Below are 17067 nucleotides of genomic sequence, written 5' to 3' on the forward strand. Positions count from 1 at the left end.
CTTCTACCCGGGTGCAACTGCCTCCTCTGATGTAACTCTTTGCTCGGAGGCGGCTAACCAGGAAAGAGGCTATGATGACATTGAGTGGGGGTGTGGCTGGAGGTGTGGGTCACGGTGATTGGTGATGATGGGTGGGTGTCATCTGGGTGGAGTTGTGGGTGGAGCTGGGTGGGGTAATGGTATTAATGATGGTGTTAACTTGGTTAAAACTGACTTGGATTTGATTACCTTTGTATCATTGTCATTTAGTGCTGGTTATCACGTAGTTTGTTAGATAGAGATAAAAGTTTTTCACCGAACAAACTGAATCTCTGTTTGATTGCAAAGTGAACGCCGGAACGTGACACTATCATGACAATATTTGATAATTATTACCTAAGCCATACAAGAGTTTATTTAAAATTTCAAATGAAACTTTTTCCTAAGCATATTTATAACAGTATTTTCCTTTCAGCAACGCTTAATGAATCTGCCAAGTATTTTCAAATACCTTGCTAAGAATTATTTCAGGTGCCAAATATTCTGGAGTCCCACATAACGTCCAAGTTCTTCCTTTTACTCTTTTTGCAAACCCGAAATCTGTGACCTAGGAGAACAGAAAGAATTACTATATTTCTCAAGATTTATTAAAAATTAAAATAAAACCAAATTAATGATAATAATATACATAGGTATCAAGAGGTATCTAATCACAGAAACAGGGTTTTTTTTGTATGTCATAATGGAAACAAAAGAATAGTAGTTTTAGGTGTATCTTTTTAATCAAACAAGGTATGATAGATAACCAATTAATTCTTAGAAGCATTAAAAAGAAAGAATTAACCCCAAAGTATAAACCTCAGATATGCTATATTCAACACCACATAATGTCTATAACATCATTAACTTTTCATTTTAAAAAGCAGAAAGTTTTTCCAGGGCTGGGGAATCAGTTTAGGCGTCCCAAAATATTTGGCTGGATATTTTTTTGGGGGTAGGGATGTTATGAAAAGATGAAAAAGGTGATTGACACATCTATTTTCCCCTAGCACTAAATAACAGTAGCGGCAAACATAAACTGAAGGTTTTCAATTATATAAGTTGTTGTGCCGCCTGCATCACTTGAATGCTGAAAGAATAAAACTGAAAGTATTGCCCCATTCTTAACATAAACCAATTTGGATCAAATTCAGCATTTATTTTCTCCTGTTTTCTCCAATATATATTTTAATTGATTAAACTGATTTCTAAAAAACTGATTTCCTTACAAAATACTCTTTAAGTATTTACGACATCTTGCTATAGATAACAAAATATTCATATCTATAAATCTTTGTATCATACCTGAATATATCCTTGTTGATCAATTAAAAGATTTTCAGGTTTTAGATCTCTGTAGATGAGGTCTAATGAATGGAGGTACTCAAATGTTAGTACTATCTGAGCTGCATAAAATCGTGCATGTGGTTCACTGTAATCAATGAAAATATTAAGTTGTTAAAACTAGTACTTTTACTCAGCAGTACCGTCATTATCTTGCAACTACAGTGGATGATACTCATACAAAAATCTATGAACGTAGAAATATATCAGAAAATGTATGTTCTGTTCTACTATGATTGCGGAATGAATTCAAAAGTACATATATAATACAGGTTGTCCTTATTTAGCAACCACAATTGGGATTGACAACTCAGTCACTAAGTGGAGCAGTTGCTAAATCGCAAATCATATGACCATAACTTTGTTTTCCAGCTCTAAACTGACAACAGTAATCAGTTTCATACCTTCTGCTTTTCTTTGCCTCCTAGCCAGTCCCCCACCCTTTGGATTGGTCTCCCCAGGCTGGATAATTAATAAAAAATGTATTAATGTTTGCATTTGGAGAGAAAGGGATCAAAGGAGAGTAATCGCAGCAAAAGCTGAAAACAGTCGTCCTCACTGTGCCTGCTTACTATACTAATTTCTAATCCCATCGTCTCAAATCTCTGCTCTGCAAGGGAGGAGAGTTTAGCTAGGAGAGATTATCTACAGAAATTTCTTGGTAGGAACCTTTTTTTCTGGAATGCAAGAATGGAAGAGGGGCTCTGGTATTCATGTTGGGGGGAGGGTAGGAGGGCATGGAAGACCCAAAGTGACCTGGGCATCCAAAGGGTGGGGTGGAAGTAGATGCGTATTTCCTCTATCTTTTTGTAATGGAGTGTGTCAGTGACCTTGTGACTAGTGGGGAATAGATGCTGCCTAGGAAACAATAAGACAAGAGAAGCAGGAGCCCTCAATGGTTTAATCAGAGAAAAAAATTTAGGAAGGGGCCACCCTAATGAATTAAACAATTAAAAGCAGCAATGAAAGTTTGTACTTTCAAACTTGGATGATTCTGTTAATGTAGCCTTAAATAACGTAGAATTAATCTAGTTTTGTTTCCTGTCTGGTTCATCTGGGACGGCTGAAACTTGCTTTGCAGATTCAGGCAGGGGTGATGTATTTGGACAGGAGGAAATGGCAAGGGGAGAAGGGGGCTCCCAATTTGAGCATACTAGTCCAATAAGGGTGCTGGAAGGTAGAGGAGGAAGTGAAGGACAGGAGTTCTCTTGTTGCGTGTAGCCCCCAACTGGAGCACTGTGGTGAGGTGGCTTTCCTCATCTGCTACTCCCATCCAGAATTTGTTTGGCCATGATAGAGACTAGGCATCCCTAGAAAGTCACCATCAATTCCTGTGCATCTCTTCCTGACTGGTCCTGGATCTGAAAGGACCCAAAGGGACACCTTCTCAGCCACATTTGACGTTCCATGACTGAAGTCTCTGCCCCAACATGCTTGCAAAGAGAAGGTGTCTGCAGGCTGTTTGCCAACCGCCCTTAGATTGTTGCCAGTTTGGGACCTCAGGCAACCTTTTCTATTTTGATGGGAGCTGGAGAGGAAAGCTAACTGGCATGAGGTCTCCTCCTGGTTGCTGAGGAAAAGTTTAACTGACTGAAACGAAGCAACTGCAAAGAAACCAGATTTGTTAAGTATCTGCAGAGCTGCCTTTCTCTCTGGGTAGCATCATCTGGTTTGGGGGGGATATCCATCTGTCACCTAATAGGGCAATGTGCCACAAGAAGCCCTGGATCAGAAGCGAATAAGCTGGGACACAATGGGGATTACAATGGCTGTTTCCCAAACAGCTGCCAGGACTAACACATTGCTTTTGTTTTCTATGTGTGCTCTTGATTGTGTGCCATCTTACTTTCTTCTAATCTCTTCTCCAATCTCTCCACTGTGTAAGAGGGCAGAGGTAATAAAAACAGACCAGACCCATTGTATTGATCACAGAACTGAGGGAAGCTGCCAATTTAATAAACGGTTGTCAATTGGTCATAAAGTTATTTTTACAGTACATCATAACTTTAAACAGTTGTGGAATGAGTGGTCAGTAAAGCGAAGACTATCTGGATCAGATCCTATGTATTTCAATATATAAAACTATTGTATACATGCTAAATCAAAACTTGTTTTTCAAAGCTATTTCAGAAAGTTTTCATGTTTATGCTAAGCGAAGTACATCTTTTCCCACATAGAAATCACTTAGGAATGACAGCATATATTTTCCCAAATAACTTATTTGTTTATTCTTACCTGAACCTTCCAATTCTTCTTAAATGTGAGAACATTTCCCCTCCAGGAACATATTCCATAACCATATATAAATTGGAATTGTCCTAAGATATAGAGAAGCATCATTAATTGAAATTGTAGATACACTTTCAAAGATCCAAATATATTTCTGGCAAACAAACAAAAAGTTTATGTATTTAAGGGGGACAAAACAATTTATTAGCGCTTATAGACCGCCCCCTCTCCCGAAAGGGACTCGGGGCGGTGTACAGTCCATGTCAAAGAACAAAATTAAAACAATTTAACAAATTAAAACAATTAAAATTACTACATGGAGAATATATATATACAAATATGAAACAGCAGGATGAAACAGAGAATACCTGGCTGAATTAAAATTGAACAGCCTTACTCCATTATTCTCAACAGAAGAACACAAGGAACAATAATGGCAGTAGTATGTGTGCGTGAGAATGACCGTTGGCTTACCTGAATGGTCGTTCTCTAGGCGCTCCAGGGGTGTCCAAGCATGGGTTAACTTCAGCTTGCTGCCCAAGAACTGAGTTCAAAGATCGTGTAGCCAAGTCTCTTGCTCCCCTCAGAGGATCAGTTTTAAAAAACGAAGAATAAATCCCAAAGGAAGATACATCTGGTACTGCTCCATGTCCATGAATAGGAACCCACGTCCCGCAGGACTATCACTGGGTGGGATTGGACAGTCCCGCAGCGCCTAGAGAACAACCATTCAGGTAAGCCAATGGTCATTCTCCTAGGCACTGCTTGGAGTGTCCAAGCACGGGACATGCCCAAGCTATGAAGTCCCAGGGTGGGAAGAAGAACTGTCCAGGCCCGCAGGAGTCGCAATGACCCGTTGCAAAACTCTTCTCCCAAAGTAGGCTTCTGCCGAGGCAAAGGCATCGAGCCTATAATTCTTCACGAAGGAACTGGGGACGACCAAGTGGCGGCCCTGCATATGTCCTCAATGGGCGCTTGCGTGGCCCATGCAGCTGAGGTTGCGGCACTCCTTGTTGAATGAGCTTTAATGCGAGGAGGAACTGATCTTGCTTGCTGTTCGTAGGCCAGCTTGATACATGCTCTTATCCAGCACCCTATTGTGGAAGACGTGACCTTCTTGCTCATGGAAATGGGCTGAAAGGACACGTAGAACGCTTCTGACTTACGAAAGGCGGCAGTTCACTTTATATATATACGTACAGCACGGCGAACATCCAATTTGTGCCACGCCTATTCCCTTGGGTACTTGGGACACGGGCAAAAGTCCGGGAGGATCACCTCTTGTGTTCTATGAAAGATGGTGTTGACCTTTGGCACAAAGGCTGGGTCCAATCTGAGGATGACCCTGTCCGAATGCACGATGCAAAGGTCATCTCTGACCGAAAGGGCGGCTATCTCGGAAATCCTGCCAGCCGAGGTAATGGCAATAAGAAAGGCCGTCTTTAGGGTCAAGTGGCGCAGCCCAACGGATTGAAGCGGCTCAAATGGAGCTGTGGTCAGCAACTGTAAAACGACAGACAAGTCCCAAGTTGTGGATTGTAGGTGGGCTGAGGTTGGCAGCCCCCTTGAGGAAACTACGAACCTGAGGGTCCCTACTAAGAGGCAGTTGAGAGTCAGTGGACAGAATGGTGGCGAAGGCAGCCGTCTGCCGCCGGAGGGTGTTGGGCACGAGACCCTTGTCCAAGCCCTCCTGCAGAAAGTCCAGGATTTGTGGAATGGTTGCAGAGGTGGTGATGACCTGATGCGCTTTGCACCAGGTTGAGAAGGCGGACAAAGTTGCCTCGTAGATCCTGAAAGTGGAGGGGCACCTGGACGCCTGGATTGTGCGGATGACCTTGTCAGAGAATTTGCTGAGCCTCAGGAGGTCCTCCTCAAGTGCCACACAGCTAGTTGCAGCCACTGGAGCTCCGGATGTTGAATGGCCCCTTGGCTGAGGGAGATCTGCTCCTGAGGTATGCGCCAGTGCTGAGTCACTGACAAGATGACAAGGTCGGCGAACCAGAATTGCCTTGGCCAATGTGGAGCCACAAGCAACACTTCTGCCTTTTCTGCCAGAATTTTCCTGATTACCTGTGGGATTAGTGGTAGGGGCGTACAATAGTCTGGGAGGCCAGCGAGACCGAAGGACGTCTGTCCCCTCCGCTCCGGCGCAATGGAACCTGGTGAAGTACTGGGGAGGTGCGTGTTGGCCGAAGTGGCGAAGAGGTCGACCCTGGGGGGACCAAACCTCTGTGACAGCTAACTGAACAACGCTGGGTGAAGACACCACTCTGAGTTTTGGATAGTGGTTCTGCTCAGCCAGTCCGCAGTCATGTTGCCCTCCCCAGATATGTGATCTGCCCGTAGTGAGGCCAGGTGACACTCTGCCCAATAACCCAGAGCCTCCGGCTCTGCCATCAAGGCCAAGGAACGCGTGCCTCCCTGATGGTTGATGTAAACTTTCGTGGCTATGTTGTCGGTTAGAATTAGCACATCGCGGTCTTTCACGCGATGGTGGAAATGATGCAGGGCAAGTCTGGCGGCCCGGAGCTCCAGCCAGTTTATGTTGTGGGCAAGCTCCGCCTGTGACCACCTGCCCTGGACAACTTGAGTCTGGAGATGAGTGCCCCAACCGAACAGGCTGGCGGCCGTTGTTATGACTAGGCGCTCTGGTTCCTTGAAGAAACAGCCCCGTAGGAGGGCATCCGTCTGCCACCACCTGAGAGAACGTACCACCTTTGGAGGAAGGTGTACCACCCTCCTGGAGTTGCTGGCCTTGCATCTCTGGATCGGCAGAAGGAACCACTGGAGTTCCCGCGTGTGCAGTCACACCCACAGTACCACTGATATGCATGATACCAGTTTCCCCAGCAACTGGGAGAGAGAGACGATAGACGCTGACCTCGTTGCACTGATGGTTCTCATGAGGGATCTGATGCTGTCCACTCTCTCGCGCGTGACGAAGAACTGCCGACGAGAAGCTGAAAGGAAGGGCCCTGTACTGGAAGTGTTGGTTGGCAAACTGGAACCTCAGGAATCTGCGGTGCGCTGGATGGATTGGGACATGCACGTTATTAAGTCACGTTAGAAGCAAGGGCTCTGGAAGAGAACTTTGTGGCGTTGAGTGAGGCGTCAGCCGAATACTCAATGGCAGCTATGATTTTGTTAACGACCTGGCTCGCTCTGGCATCCCCTACTGGTAGGCTTGCTAACAGCTTACAAAGCCAGAAGAGGGCTGCCCTGCTGAAGTATGAGGAAGAGGAAGAGGCCCTCATGGCCCATGCAGGGGCCAAGTGAGTCTTATGGGAGGGCTTTTCTGCCCTCTTGTCCTCCGCCTTCAAGCCTTCCAGAAGGTCAGCGGGGAGTACCGAGTTGGAAGTGAGAAAGACAATGGGATCATCCACCTGGGGAAGCTTCAAGAGATCCTCTAAGCTACTCTCCATGGTATAAGCTTTTTATCTATACCACTTAGGGTTAGCCATGGAGCCCGGCTGGGCCCATTGGGGTTGAATGATGTCAAGGAACAACTGAGGAGCTGGAACCAGGTCCAGAGGAGGAGCGGATTCCTTAAATAACCCCGCTTCTGGATCCTGGGGTCCAATGGCATCTTGGGCACCCTGATCAGAAGAGGGTGTATGTGCCAGGGCTGGAAGGCCCATTTGGATGGCAGAGGCCTGAGCCTTGGTAAGAATAGCCCTAAACATGGAGGGCTTGAATAAGCCTGAGAAGGCAGGGGCGTCGGGTGTGGGATTTTCATCCTCTGAGAGGTCCGGAGCATCCTGCTCAGCCTCTTCTCCCTCAGATACCTCACTGACCCCCATAGGAGTCGGGGAGGCCTCCCTAGCCAATGGATCCCGAGATCTTACGGCTTGACCCTTGTTAGGGTTCGCCATTGGAAGGGGCAATTTAGAGGCCAACTGGAGCATACCTGCCTCAATGCCTTGGGAGATCGCACGTGCGACCACCTCCTGCATTTCTTTTGAAAGCTGTGGCTCCAGAGTCCAAGGCAGGCTCAGGCCAATCTCAGAAGGGGCCACAGATCCCTCCCCTCTAATGGAACCCATGTCATAAATGGAATCCTCGGCCAGGGAAGGGCAGGGGGACCCCAGAGAAGCCCTGGATGGATTGGTCGAAAATCCAAAATCCACCTCAGCTGCCACGGAAGGCGATCCCTCTCGCTTTGGGGGGGAGGGAGGGAAGGGCCTGCCCCAACATCCCTAGGTGGAGAGGGGGCTGCTGGCTGCTGCAGTGCTGATTGGGCCTTTTGGAATTGTTTTTCCAGGGCCTTTTGGCATCTCTGGTCCAGTTTTTCAACTGCCTTGGAAACCTTCTTAGTCTTGGGATGTTTCCCCTTCGCTAGGCACCCAGCCCCCTCACTAACTAGGAGAGTCCAACCTGCTGCTCAAGGACTGGACCTCCCCAAAAAGTGTCCTGTAGGGTTACTGAGTTTTTTAAAACTGAGCCTCTGAGGGGAGCAAGAGGCATGGCTACACGATCTTTGAACTCAGTCCTTGGGCAACAAGCTGAAGTTAACCCGTGCTTGGACACTCCAAGCAGCGCCTAGGAGAAACATTCTAGATTTTGGGGGAAAATACTATACATATAAAAACTTAATGGACTTTTTTTCACAATGTTATCATATAGTGTTTTTGTACACAACTACTGATAAGACAGATAGTCCTCGCTTAACAACAACTCATTCAGTAACTGTATGAAAGGTGCTGAATGAGTGTTATTTGCGACTGGTCCTCATAACTGTGGCTGTCACATGCCCTTGTGGTCACATGATTATGAATGTTGGCACCTGACTTGTAAGTATGATGTCGTAGCATCCTCTGGCTATGTGATTGCCATTTGGGACGTTCCCTGCTGGCTTCCAAAAACAAACTCAATGCAGGAGCTGGCAGGTGTTCAAAAATGGCAACCTCGTGGCATCTGGTTAACAATAGTACAGGGTTCACTTAATGATGACAGCTGGAAGCGCTGGCATTGTGATCATGTGATGTTGTGCTTTATGACCACAGTGCTTAGTGATGAAAATTCTTGTTCCAACTACTGTTAAATGAGGACTACCTGTATGCAATTTTGATTTACCAGTATATACAGTTATATTTAAACATATGGATGGAGAATTCTTTTTTTTCTGATGCCATTATTTGATATATAACTGTATGCAATGGAAATTGTTCCATTTTTTAAAAAAAACTAAGTCAATTGCTAATAGATTTCATTCAATGTTATCCCCTATGCCACAGCAAAATCCATGGTGGATTAACAGATTTCTTTTAAATAAGCCATGGAGTTATATTCTCCTTGCTTCTTATACCACTGTCAGGGCCACTTATGTTTTCTATTTCTATTTATTTCTATCTTGCCTTCATTATTTTTACAAATATCGCAAGGCAGTGAACATATCCAAAACACCCTCTTATTCCTATTTCACCTAAATAATCCTTTGAGGTGAGTTGGGCTGAGAGTGTGGCTGGCTCAAGGTCACTCAGTTGGCTTTCATGGCTAAGCAGAACTAGAATTCACATCTCCTGGTTTCTAGCCTGGTGTCTTAACCATACACCAAATTAGCTCTAATAACTATCTCTATTAACACCTGTTGTCATCTTACTACTTGAAACAAGACAATTTCAAACTGTATTTAATCTTAAACCCAATTTAAAAATATCTAAACAAAAATTGATTATAAACAAATATTAAATTAATGAATGCATTAATTTAGAGCAACTAGTTTGTCAGGAGCACTTAACTGATAATATCAGATTGGGTCATCTAGCTAGCTAGCTAGATGTAACAGCACATTACTTTTCCACATTCTGGTTTACAAAGCCCATAGTTTTTATTTAAATAGTGATGTATGAATTTGACCAAAGAAGGAGTTTCTTTATTTTATTAAACTGACTTGTTCAATCTGTAAAACTTCAATCATATTAAATTAGTGAAGCATCTAACATGTAATTTTAAGAAGTGAGGATCTTCAATTATATTTGGACTAGTCTTATTTGGGAAATAAACTTCTATAAAAAAGGCAGCACCCACCGGGCACTACAAGACAAATTATGGTAGAAAAAAGTAACTAGTGTTACTTTCTAATCCAATTATTACCTTAAAAGAATACTCCAGTCTTACAAGAAAAGGAAAGTTCACTGCTTGTAATATTCTTTTTTCATTCAACGTGTGTTCTATTTGCTTCAGTTTGACCACCTAAGAACAAAGTTTGTTTTAGAAAGAATTCAAAACAAAACACTTAGTTAAAAATTGGAAAAAGATAAGTTCTAAAATCAGTTTGCATTTTATAAGTGGCTTAAAGCAGGCATCTCCAACTCCCAAGCCATGGACCGGTACCACTCCGTGGCCTGTTAGGAACTGAGCTGCATAGCTGGAGATGAGTCGCAGGTGAGCAAGCAAACCCCACCCCCACCCCTTGGAAAAATTGTCTTCCGTGAAACCGGTTCCTGTGCCAAAAAGGTTGGGGACCTCTGGCTCAATGAATAAAAGAATTGTGTACCCTATTTCATCTTTGGGTTCAGATTATACCGTATATAAACTGTATAACAAATACAGTTTGTGGAATGCTTGCAATGTTACAGTGGGAGTTTAGAAAATTCATTTCATGCATATCATCTAAAGTAAAAAAAACCTCACACCCACAAAAAACTTACAAAAATGATGTATTACTCTCTTAGTTAAACTATAACATTTGATTATATGAGTGTCTTCAAGGAGAAAGAGTATAGTGATGATGATAATAGTAATTTTGGGAATCTTGGTTAGAATCTGAATCACTGGAAAATACCCACATAAAGAACAATTTCAACTCCAATGCTAATTACACGAGCAAACAGCATCTGACGTAGGAAGGACTGATTCAGGCTAGACAAGATAAAGCAGTGTCTGGAAGCTTGAATGAATGCTGAATGACACCTTGATTTTGTTACACTTTTACAATTATTCCTTTGCTGAAATTTACATTTAACTTAACAGCTGTCACACTCATTTTCTTCCATGTTTTTATAATATGGATTATAGAGAGGTGTTTATTTTGTGCCATCAAGTCAGTGTTGACTTCTGGAGACTACCTGGACAAATCCCTGCAGTTTTCTTGGCAGATTTTGGAAGTGGTTTGCCACTGCCTCCTTCCTAGGGCTCAGAGAGAGTGCCTGGCCCAAGATCACCCAATTGGATTCGACTCTTAAGCCAGGACTAGAACTCATGGTCTTCCAGTTCCCACTCTGGTGCCTTAACTAACAACTATCCCAAACTGGCACTTATCACATTGGGATATTTTTCTGAAATAAAATTATTATGTGGCAAATGAAATGTGAAAGTCAGTTAAACAACTGTCATTTATGTTAGGGTGGAAATGATATAACATACACTTGCATCCAATGTCATGACATAACCACACCATTTGTCTGTGCCATTCTGATATCAAATGGCTGATTACCGCTGGCTGAAAAAATTGCTTTTCAAGAAGTAAAGTACTAATGAAAAATTAAGTTTAAAAATGCAGCTGCTTTTGTAATTCGATAATATAGCAAAAGTAAATGTTGGAATTGAAGACATAAACATTACACATTTTGAAACATTTAGTTACATTGTTTCAATATATAAACATAATGAAATTGGCTTGTAAAAGTGTTGCTGTTGTATGCCAGCTCTTCTAACTTGTAGCTGCCAACTACATTAAACTATTAAAGTCCAATCTAAAAATACAATTTTCTTAAGAGAGAACTCAGATTTAAGTGAATAGAAAAACTTCAGAATATTCATAAAAGAAAAAGGATGTTGTGAATATAGATAAATGTTAGCATTGGTTGGCTGTGTAATCTGACAACAGTTAATCAACACTAGCTCATTTCTTTTCAGATGCTTACACCAAGGAGTATTCATTTGTTAAAAAACACAGATACACACAAGACTTACACAAATATTATTCAGTCTAAGCACAGATGCTTTAAAATGATATGACCGTGATGGTGAACCTATGGCACGGGTGCCACGTGGAGCCATATCTGCCGGCACGTGAGCTGTCAGCTCCAGTGCGCATGCACACGCCGACCAACTGATTTTCGGCCTTCCAGAGAGCTGGGGAGGCCGCTTTTGCCCTCCCCAGGCTTCAGGAAAGACTCCAGAGCCTGGGGAGCGCAAAAAATGGGCCCAACAGGCTAACGGAAGTTCTGGTTGGCCCGTTGGACCCATTTTTTGCCCTCCTCAGTCTCCGAAGGCTTTCCTAAAGCCTGGGGAGTGTGAAAATGGCCTCCCCTGCCCCCCCAGAGGAAATACCAAGCTCAGCTTGGAGGCAAGTAGTGTGGTGCGCATGGGGGAGGGCATGCACATATGGGGTGGTGGTTTACATTATGGGTCCGGGCACGCGCGGGTGCTACCGTGTGAGCACCCTTGCATTTTTGGCACCCACCCAACAACAAAAAGGTTAGCCATCACTGTGATATGACATTACACAAAAGTTTACTGTTAAATGTTATTTTTTTCCCCTGAATATTCATTATTTCTGATATGCTATGTAAAAATGATTCCTCCTGCTGGGGTGTTAAGACAAATCAAATACCTTGATCAAACTGTGCTGGTTGGGTGCAGAAAAGGAGGAGCATCTTCTTTTCTTTTTAAAATTCTTTTCCTTTTTAAAAATGATTCTACCCTTCCTCTCCAAAGTCCAAATTCTATTGCAACCAACATGCTAGCTTGAGCATTGTTTAGGAATTGTATTGTCCAGATCAATGCCCTATTCTGGCACCCCTACCTAGGATATCTACTCTGACACTGGGGTAAAAGTGAGTTTCCATAGTAGCTAGGTTTAGAGTTCCCTAGATCTCTTTCTGGGATCCGTATCACCCTATTAATATTTGCACCACGGTTGTTATTGAACCTAAATATCAACATCCTCTTTTATATTCCTTTTACCAACAAAAAAAAATCCAATCTTAAATATTACAAAATGAAAAAAGGGCGTTAACTATTACATGTCTCTGTTACCATTTTAGAAGTGCAAAATGTTGCAGAATAATACTATTTCTTCCATTAAATAATAACTTAGTACTACTCATACTCATAGCTGTACAGCCTGCTCACTGCACATATTCATAACTGTAAGGTATGTGCTGTAATAATAATAAGCCTCAAAAATCATTTTAAAAAATTCCATATTTTTTCCATTTTGTGTACTTATTGCTTGTTCAGATTTATCTCATAAGTCATTTTTCAAACATTAATCTGAAGCACAACTGAACAAGGCACTTGACCAATGCTCTCTGTAAAACACAATCAATGGAGAACACTCAGCATGTGCTTTATATATCTCTAGAGCAGTCGGTATGCCATTCTTCCAACACAAAGCAAACTAGCAGGATTTGCACTGAGCTGAACTAGTGCAGAAAACAGCATTCAAGAGGCATGTGACCTACCCAGAAACAATGAAGCTTGTATCCTATCTGAACCACAGCTTGGCAGGGAAATATACATACATATCGGTGAATACAGAATTAAGTCAACTGTAATAAAAATACCTACTTTTTGTTTATCCAGTATCTTCATGGCATAATACTGTTCTGTAGATTTGTGTTTCACCAACATGACTCTGCCAAATGATCCAGTTCCAAGTGTTTTAAGCCTCTCGAAGTCATCTAATCCAGCAGTATTCTACATTAGTAAGAACAGATAAAGTATCCCAAGTGTAACAGGTTATTATAACAGTAATTAATTCAATTAAATATAAATATGATTTATTAAGCAGGGTAGCACCTGTGTCTACTGGAGAGAAAAGGGAACTTGGGAAACAGAACACCTGTTATGCTTGTAGAAAATCCTATATCAAGCTCTAAAATCTTTGGGTAGTGCAGAAAGCATTGCATATGAAATTGTAAATGACTGATTCTCAGTGCCAATATTACTTAGAAACAGGTAAAATATCCCAAGTACAAGAGGCGAATGAATAGATGAATGACCTATAAAGCAGCTCTTGTGTTTCCAAATGGGAACAGTAATCAGAAACAGCAAATATTTCTATCTCATGTATCCAAAATATATTGATTAAATGATATGTTTTACAAAGTGCTGGAGCTCTGTTAAGTTTACTATTCACTGAGAAAGTGTCAGGGACAAGTTGCAAGGAATAATATATTTATATGTACTGAACACATGGACACAGCTCAGTTCCTACCTACCTCTCTTTAAGTAATATAGATCTTGGTGTGAAAAGGAAGATGGAAACACTTGCTGTGGTTATGAGCACTGAGGCTGTGAAGCACCCCCACCCTTGGATATTTGCCCTATGGAAACATTGCTGACCAAGACCTCCTGGATTGTTCGTTGGTGTAGTGGTTTATGGATATGCTAGCTTGAGGACTTGCTCCATTTACCATTTACCAGGGGTGGAAAAGGTGACGGGACCTGATTACCTGCCATCAAGTAGTTTTTGCTCTTAGCAACTGCAGAGCGCTACTGCCCAATATAGGCACTTGCTTACTTTAGATGACAGCTGGGGTGACCGTCACATCTTGGGTGACCCTACTGGGAATATATGCTCATTCCTCACACATTCTTCCCAGGAACATCTCCCACCATGATGAGGCAACACAACAAGACTTGGATGGAATGGGTCCTGGGATGCTCTTTTCTCGCCTGAAGAAGTCTTTCCTGAGGTGCAGACTGTTTTAGCAGGTCTGACTGAGTTCCCTACGGGCCAGGATGGGCCACCGAGTTTAATTTTCTGTGTGTATTTTTATGTGTCCTTGGCCTGTGAGGGGACACGAAGAGTGGGGGTTGAAGAGGTAGGCAGGACAACTTCAACAGTGATGGGTAGAAGAATATATGATGGGAAAGGAGGGTGAGCTGCAGTTGAGGATATTGAATCTGCTGTTTGAAAATGGTTCCTCTGTCCAGTCCTCAGTTTCTATGCTCAATGCATGGCTAGTTGATACTTAGTGACACTGGATTTCAGTTGTTGCTTTTGAATGACAGACTGACATATAATGAAGTTGCTCTCACACAAGACATTATCTTGGAGGAGACTGCCAACTTTATATATCTTACAAAGACCTGGTTGGTCTCAGTGGAAAAGGGGTTCCTCTCTTAGAAATGTGGCCATCTGGCTTTAATTACCGGCTTCTGCGGGGGTGGTGGGAATGGTGGACTGTCTCTTGTTGTAATAACAAGATTTATTTTTATCCTCATTTGTGTCCCTTAATCCTGGCCGGGAATACAGATATATGCTTCAATTGGCAATGTGGCAAATTTTTGCTTTTGTTGCAAACATTAATGATCATCATTTCAGAGGCAGATGTTGCTTCTACTGCTACGCCATCATCAAACTGAAAACTTCAGTAGGACGGCAATGAACAGTTTAAAGATCCAAATATTTACCCATATGCTTAGTCACTTCTCTAGTGGATGGTATTCTACCGAAAGAGTTGAAATATATCAACTTGCCTCAACAAAGCACTAAAATAAAGAGGTTTAAATTTGAGCAAACACTATGTGCTAGAGATGGCAACAGCTGTTATAATTTAGTACAATATTCATGGTTCTTCTTGGACTTTATTAGTATAATGCATTAGATTATTCATACAAAAAAGATTTTAACTATTCCAGAATACCATAAGTTAGAATAAATAATGAGTGACATTTAAATGATTTCTTTACCTGAGCAGGACTTTCCCATTTTCTTAAAAAATCTTCTTTGGCTTTGGCTAGAAATTCTTTCACTGAAATCAGAAAACAAAGAACAAAACTGTTGGGTTCAATTCACCACATAGTAGAATTATCTACTATATCCAAATTATTTAAAGCTGGTTCAAGAAATGCTGAAAAAAATCCACAAATAAAAAGCAAAATTTCTATAGGAGTTCTAACAGCTTTCTAAAACTTATGAATTACAATACAAATTTTAGCACAATTTGCTTAAACTAATTTAAATCTAATAGGCCACACCACTTTAACATACAAGCAGAACTGAATGTGATTCAGAACCCTCTTAGAGGAGGCTATTTTTTAAATTGATTGATACTTTAAAAATAGGCAATTCTTGCTACAGTGCATTACTGTCACTTAATGGCTGTTTGCAAGCTAAGGAATCAAGTGCATAATAGCATTGCAGTATTGCAAGCAAAGGCAAACTAGATTACAAAATTGCACATTAGAAATGCCCACAGTCAGAGACTACCTTGAATTACTAATTTTGCATGTCAAGAAAGATCATGGCTGTATAAAATGTGCACAGATAATACGTAATTCAATATGACTTGTCTTTTAAAAAAGTATTTAAATAGGATTATTAACCAAACTGATAGATTATTTGGCGCTTCTATATAAAGAGTACTTGATATCTCCAGGCAAAACACTTGATTGATTCTACTAATCTGCGACATTCAAATGAGTGGGAAGGGTGGGATAGGGACAATTTTATTTACACTTTTATAGAAATGGACAAGCTGTGGTGAAATGTTGGTTATGAATATGTATGTATGTATGTATGTATGTATGTATGTATGTATGTATGCATGCATATGTATTCATGATTCTTAGAGTGCTCATCTCTACGTTTACTTGTGTGGAATTTGCTGTTTGTGCTAAGGCGCTAATCAAAACGCTAATATTTAGTCCTTTGTTAATGCTTAGACTCTACTTCTAGCAATCCTAGACCCAGACCACTCGCCAGAATATGCATATGAAAGAGAGATACATGGGTTAAAATTAATGCACAGGTGATCATGAAAAACCAGACTTTCAATTACATATCTAGTTCTTCACTGTGATCTCTGTGCCTTACATAGTCTGCATCCATTTAAAAGTATATGACTAAGTGGCTGCTTCACAGAGGAAGAATCACTCTCTGTAACGGTTCTTTTGATGTACTATTCTCATGGAATGTTTCCAAAAATTTGGTAGCATGTTGAGCTTTGCCAGTTGGTAGCTTAAGATAATGCTCTTTTCAAATGTTAGCAAAAAAAAAAAAAAAACCTTATACTTAGATATCCATATCCTTTTGAGGCTCTGTGTAGCATATAAATATGAGGACTCAGATTGTTGGGGGCAATATGCTGACTCTGTAAACCGCTTAGAGGGGATTGTAAAGCACTGTGAAGCAGTATATAAATCTAAGTGCTATTGCTTTGCTAAATAGTTAATTAAATAACAAAATAATCTGTGTTCAATATGAAAATCCAAGAACACTAAAGTTATGCAAATAAGGGGAGAAGAATAAGCAGAACTTAGGGTCAATTTTTTGTGAAAATTAATAACATTTTATATATGATATACAGGTGAGGAAAGTGAGGAGAAGGATCAACACAAAATAACCTTGACAAAGAGCAAATTGATCAAATAGAATTCAATCATGTTTACTGAGTGTGAACTGTTTCACTTGTAACTTAGAAAAAATAGCTAAGAAGTTCTACTCTGGAGCTTTAACTGGAAGTGAGTGCTCTTGGCGGCTTTCTGAATTATTAGAGAAACTGTTATGCTGTGCAAGCT

At 41.5% G+C, this 17067-nt stretch overlaps 1 protein-coding gene across 3 annotated transcripts in view; it reads right to left on the minus strand.

Moving 5' to 3' along the window:
• Positions 1–17067, minus strand: part of PRKACB (protein kinase cAMP-activated catalytic subunit beta) — a 77361-nt gene that overhangs the window by 13554 nt on the left and 46740 nt on the right. For all 3 annotated transcript variants that reach the window (XM_081946889.1, XM_081946888.1, XM_081946890.1), the window contains exons 2-7: positions 15238–15299; positions 13108–13236; positions 9685–9783; positions 3598–3680; positions 1324–1450; positions 491–586 (exon numbers count right to left, since the gene is read on the minus strand). In XM_081946889.1, coding sequence (XP_081803015.1) covers positions 491–586; positions 1324–1450; positions 3598–3680; positions 9685–9783; positions 13108–13236; positions 15238–15299 — 596 coding nt within the window. The remainder of the gene's footprint in view (positions 1–490; positions 587–1323; positions 1451–3597; positions 3681–9684; positions 9784–13107; positions 13237–15237; positions 15300–17067) is intronic.

Source organism: Natrix helvetica (assembly GCF_964273705.1).
Source record: "Natrix helvetica genome assembly, chromosome: 3".
In the NCBI taxonomy this organism is placed as follows: domain Eukaryota; kingdom Metazoa; phylum Chordata; class Lepidosauria; order Squamata; family Natricidae; genus Natrix; species Natrix helvetica.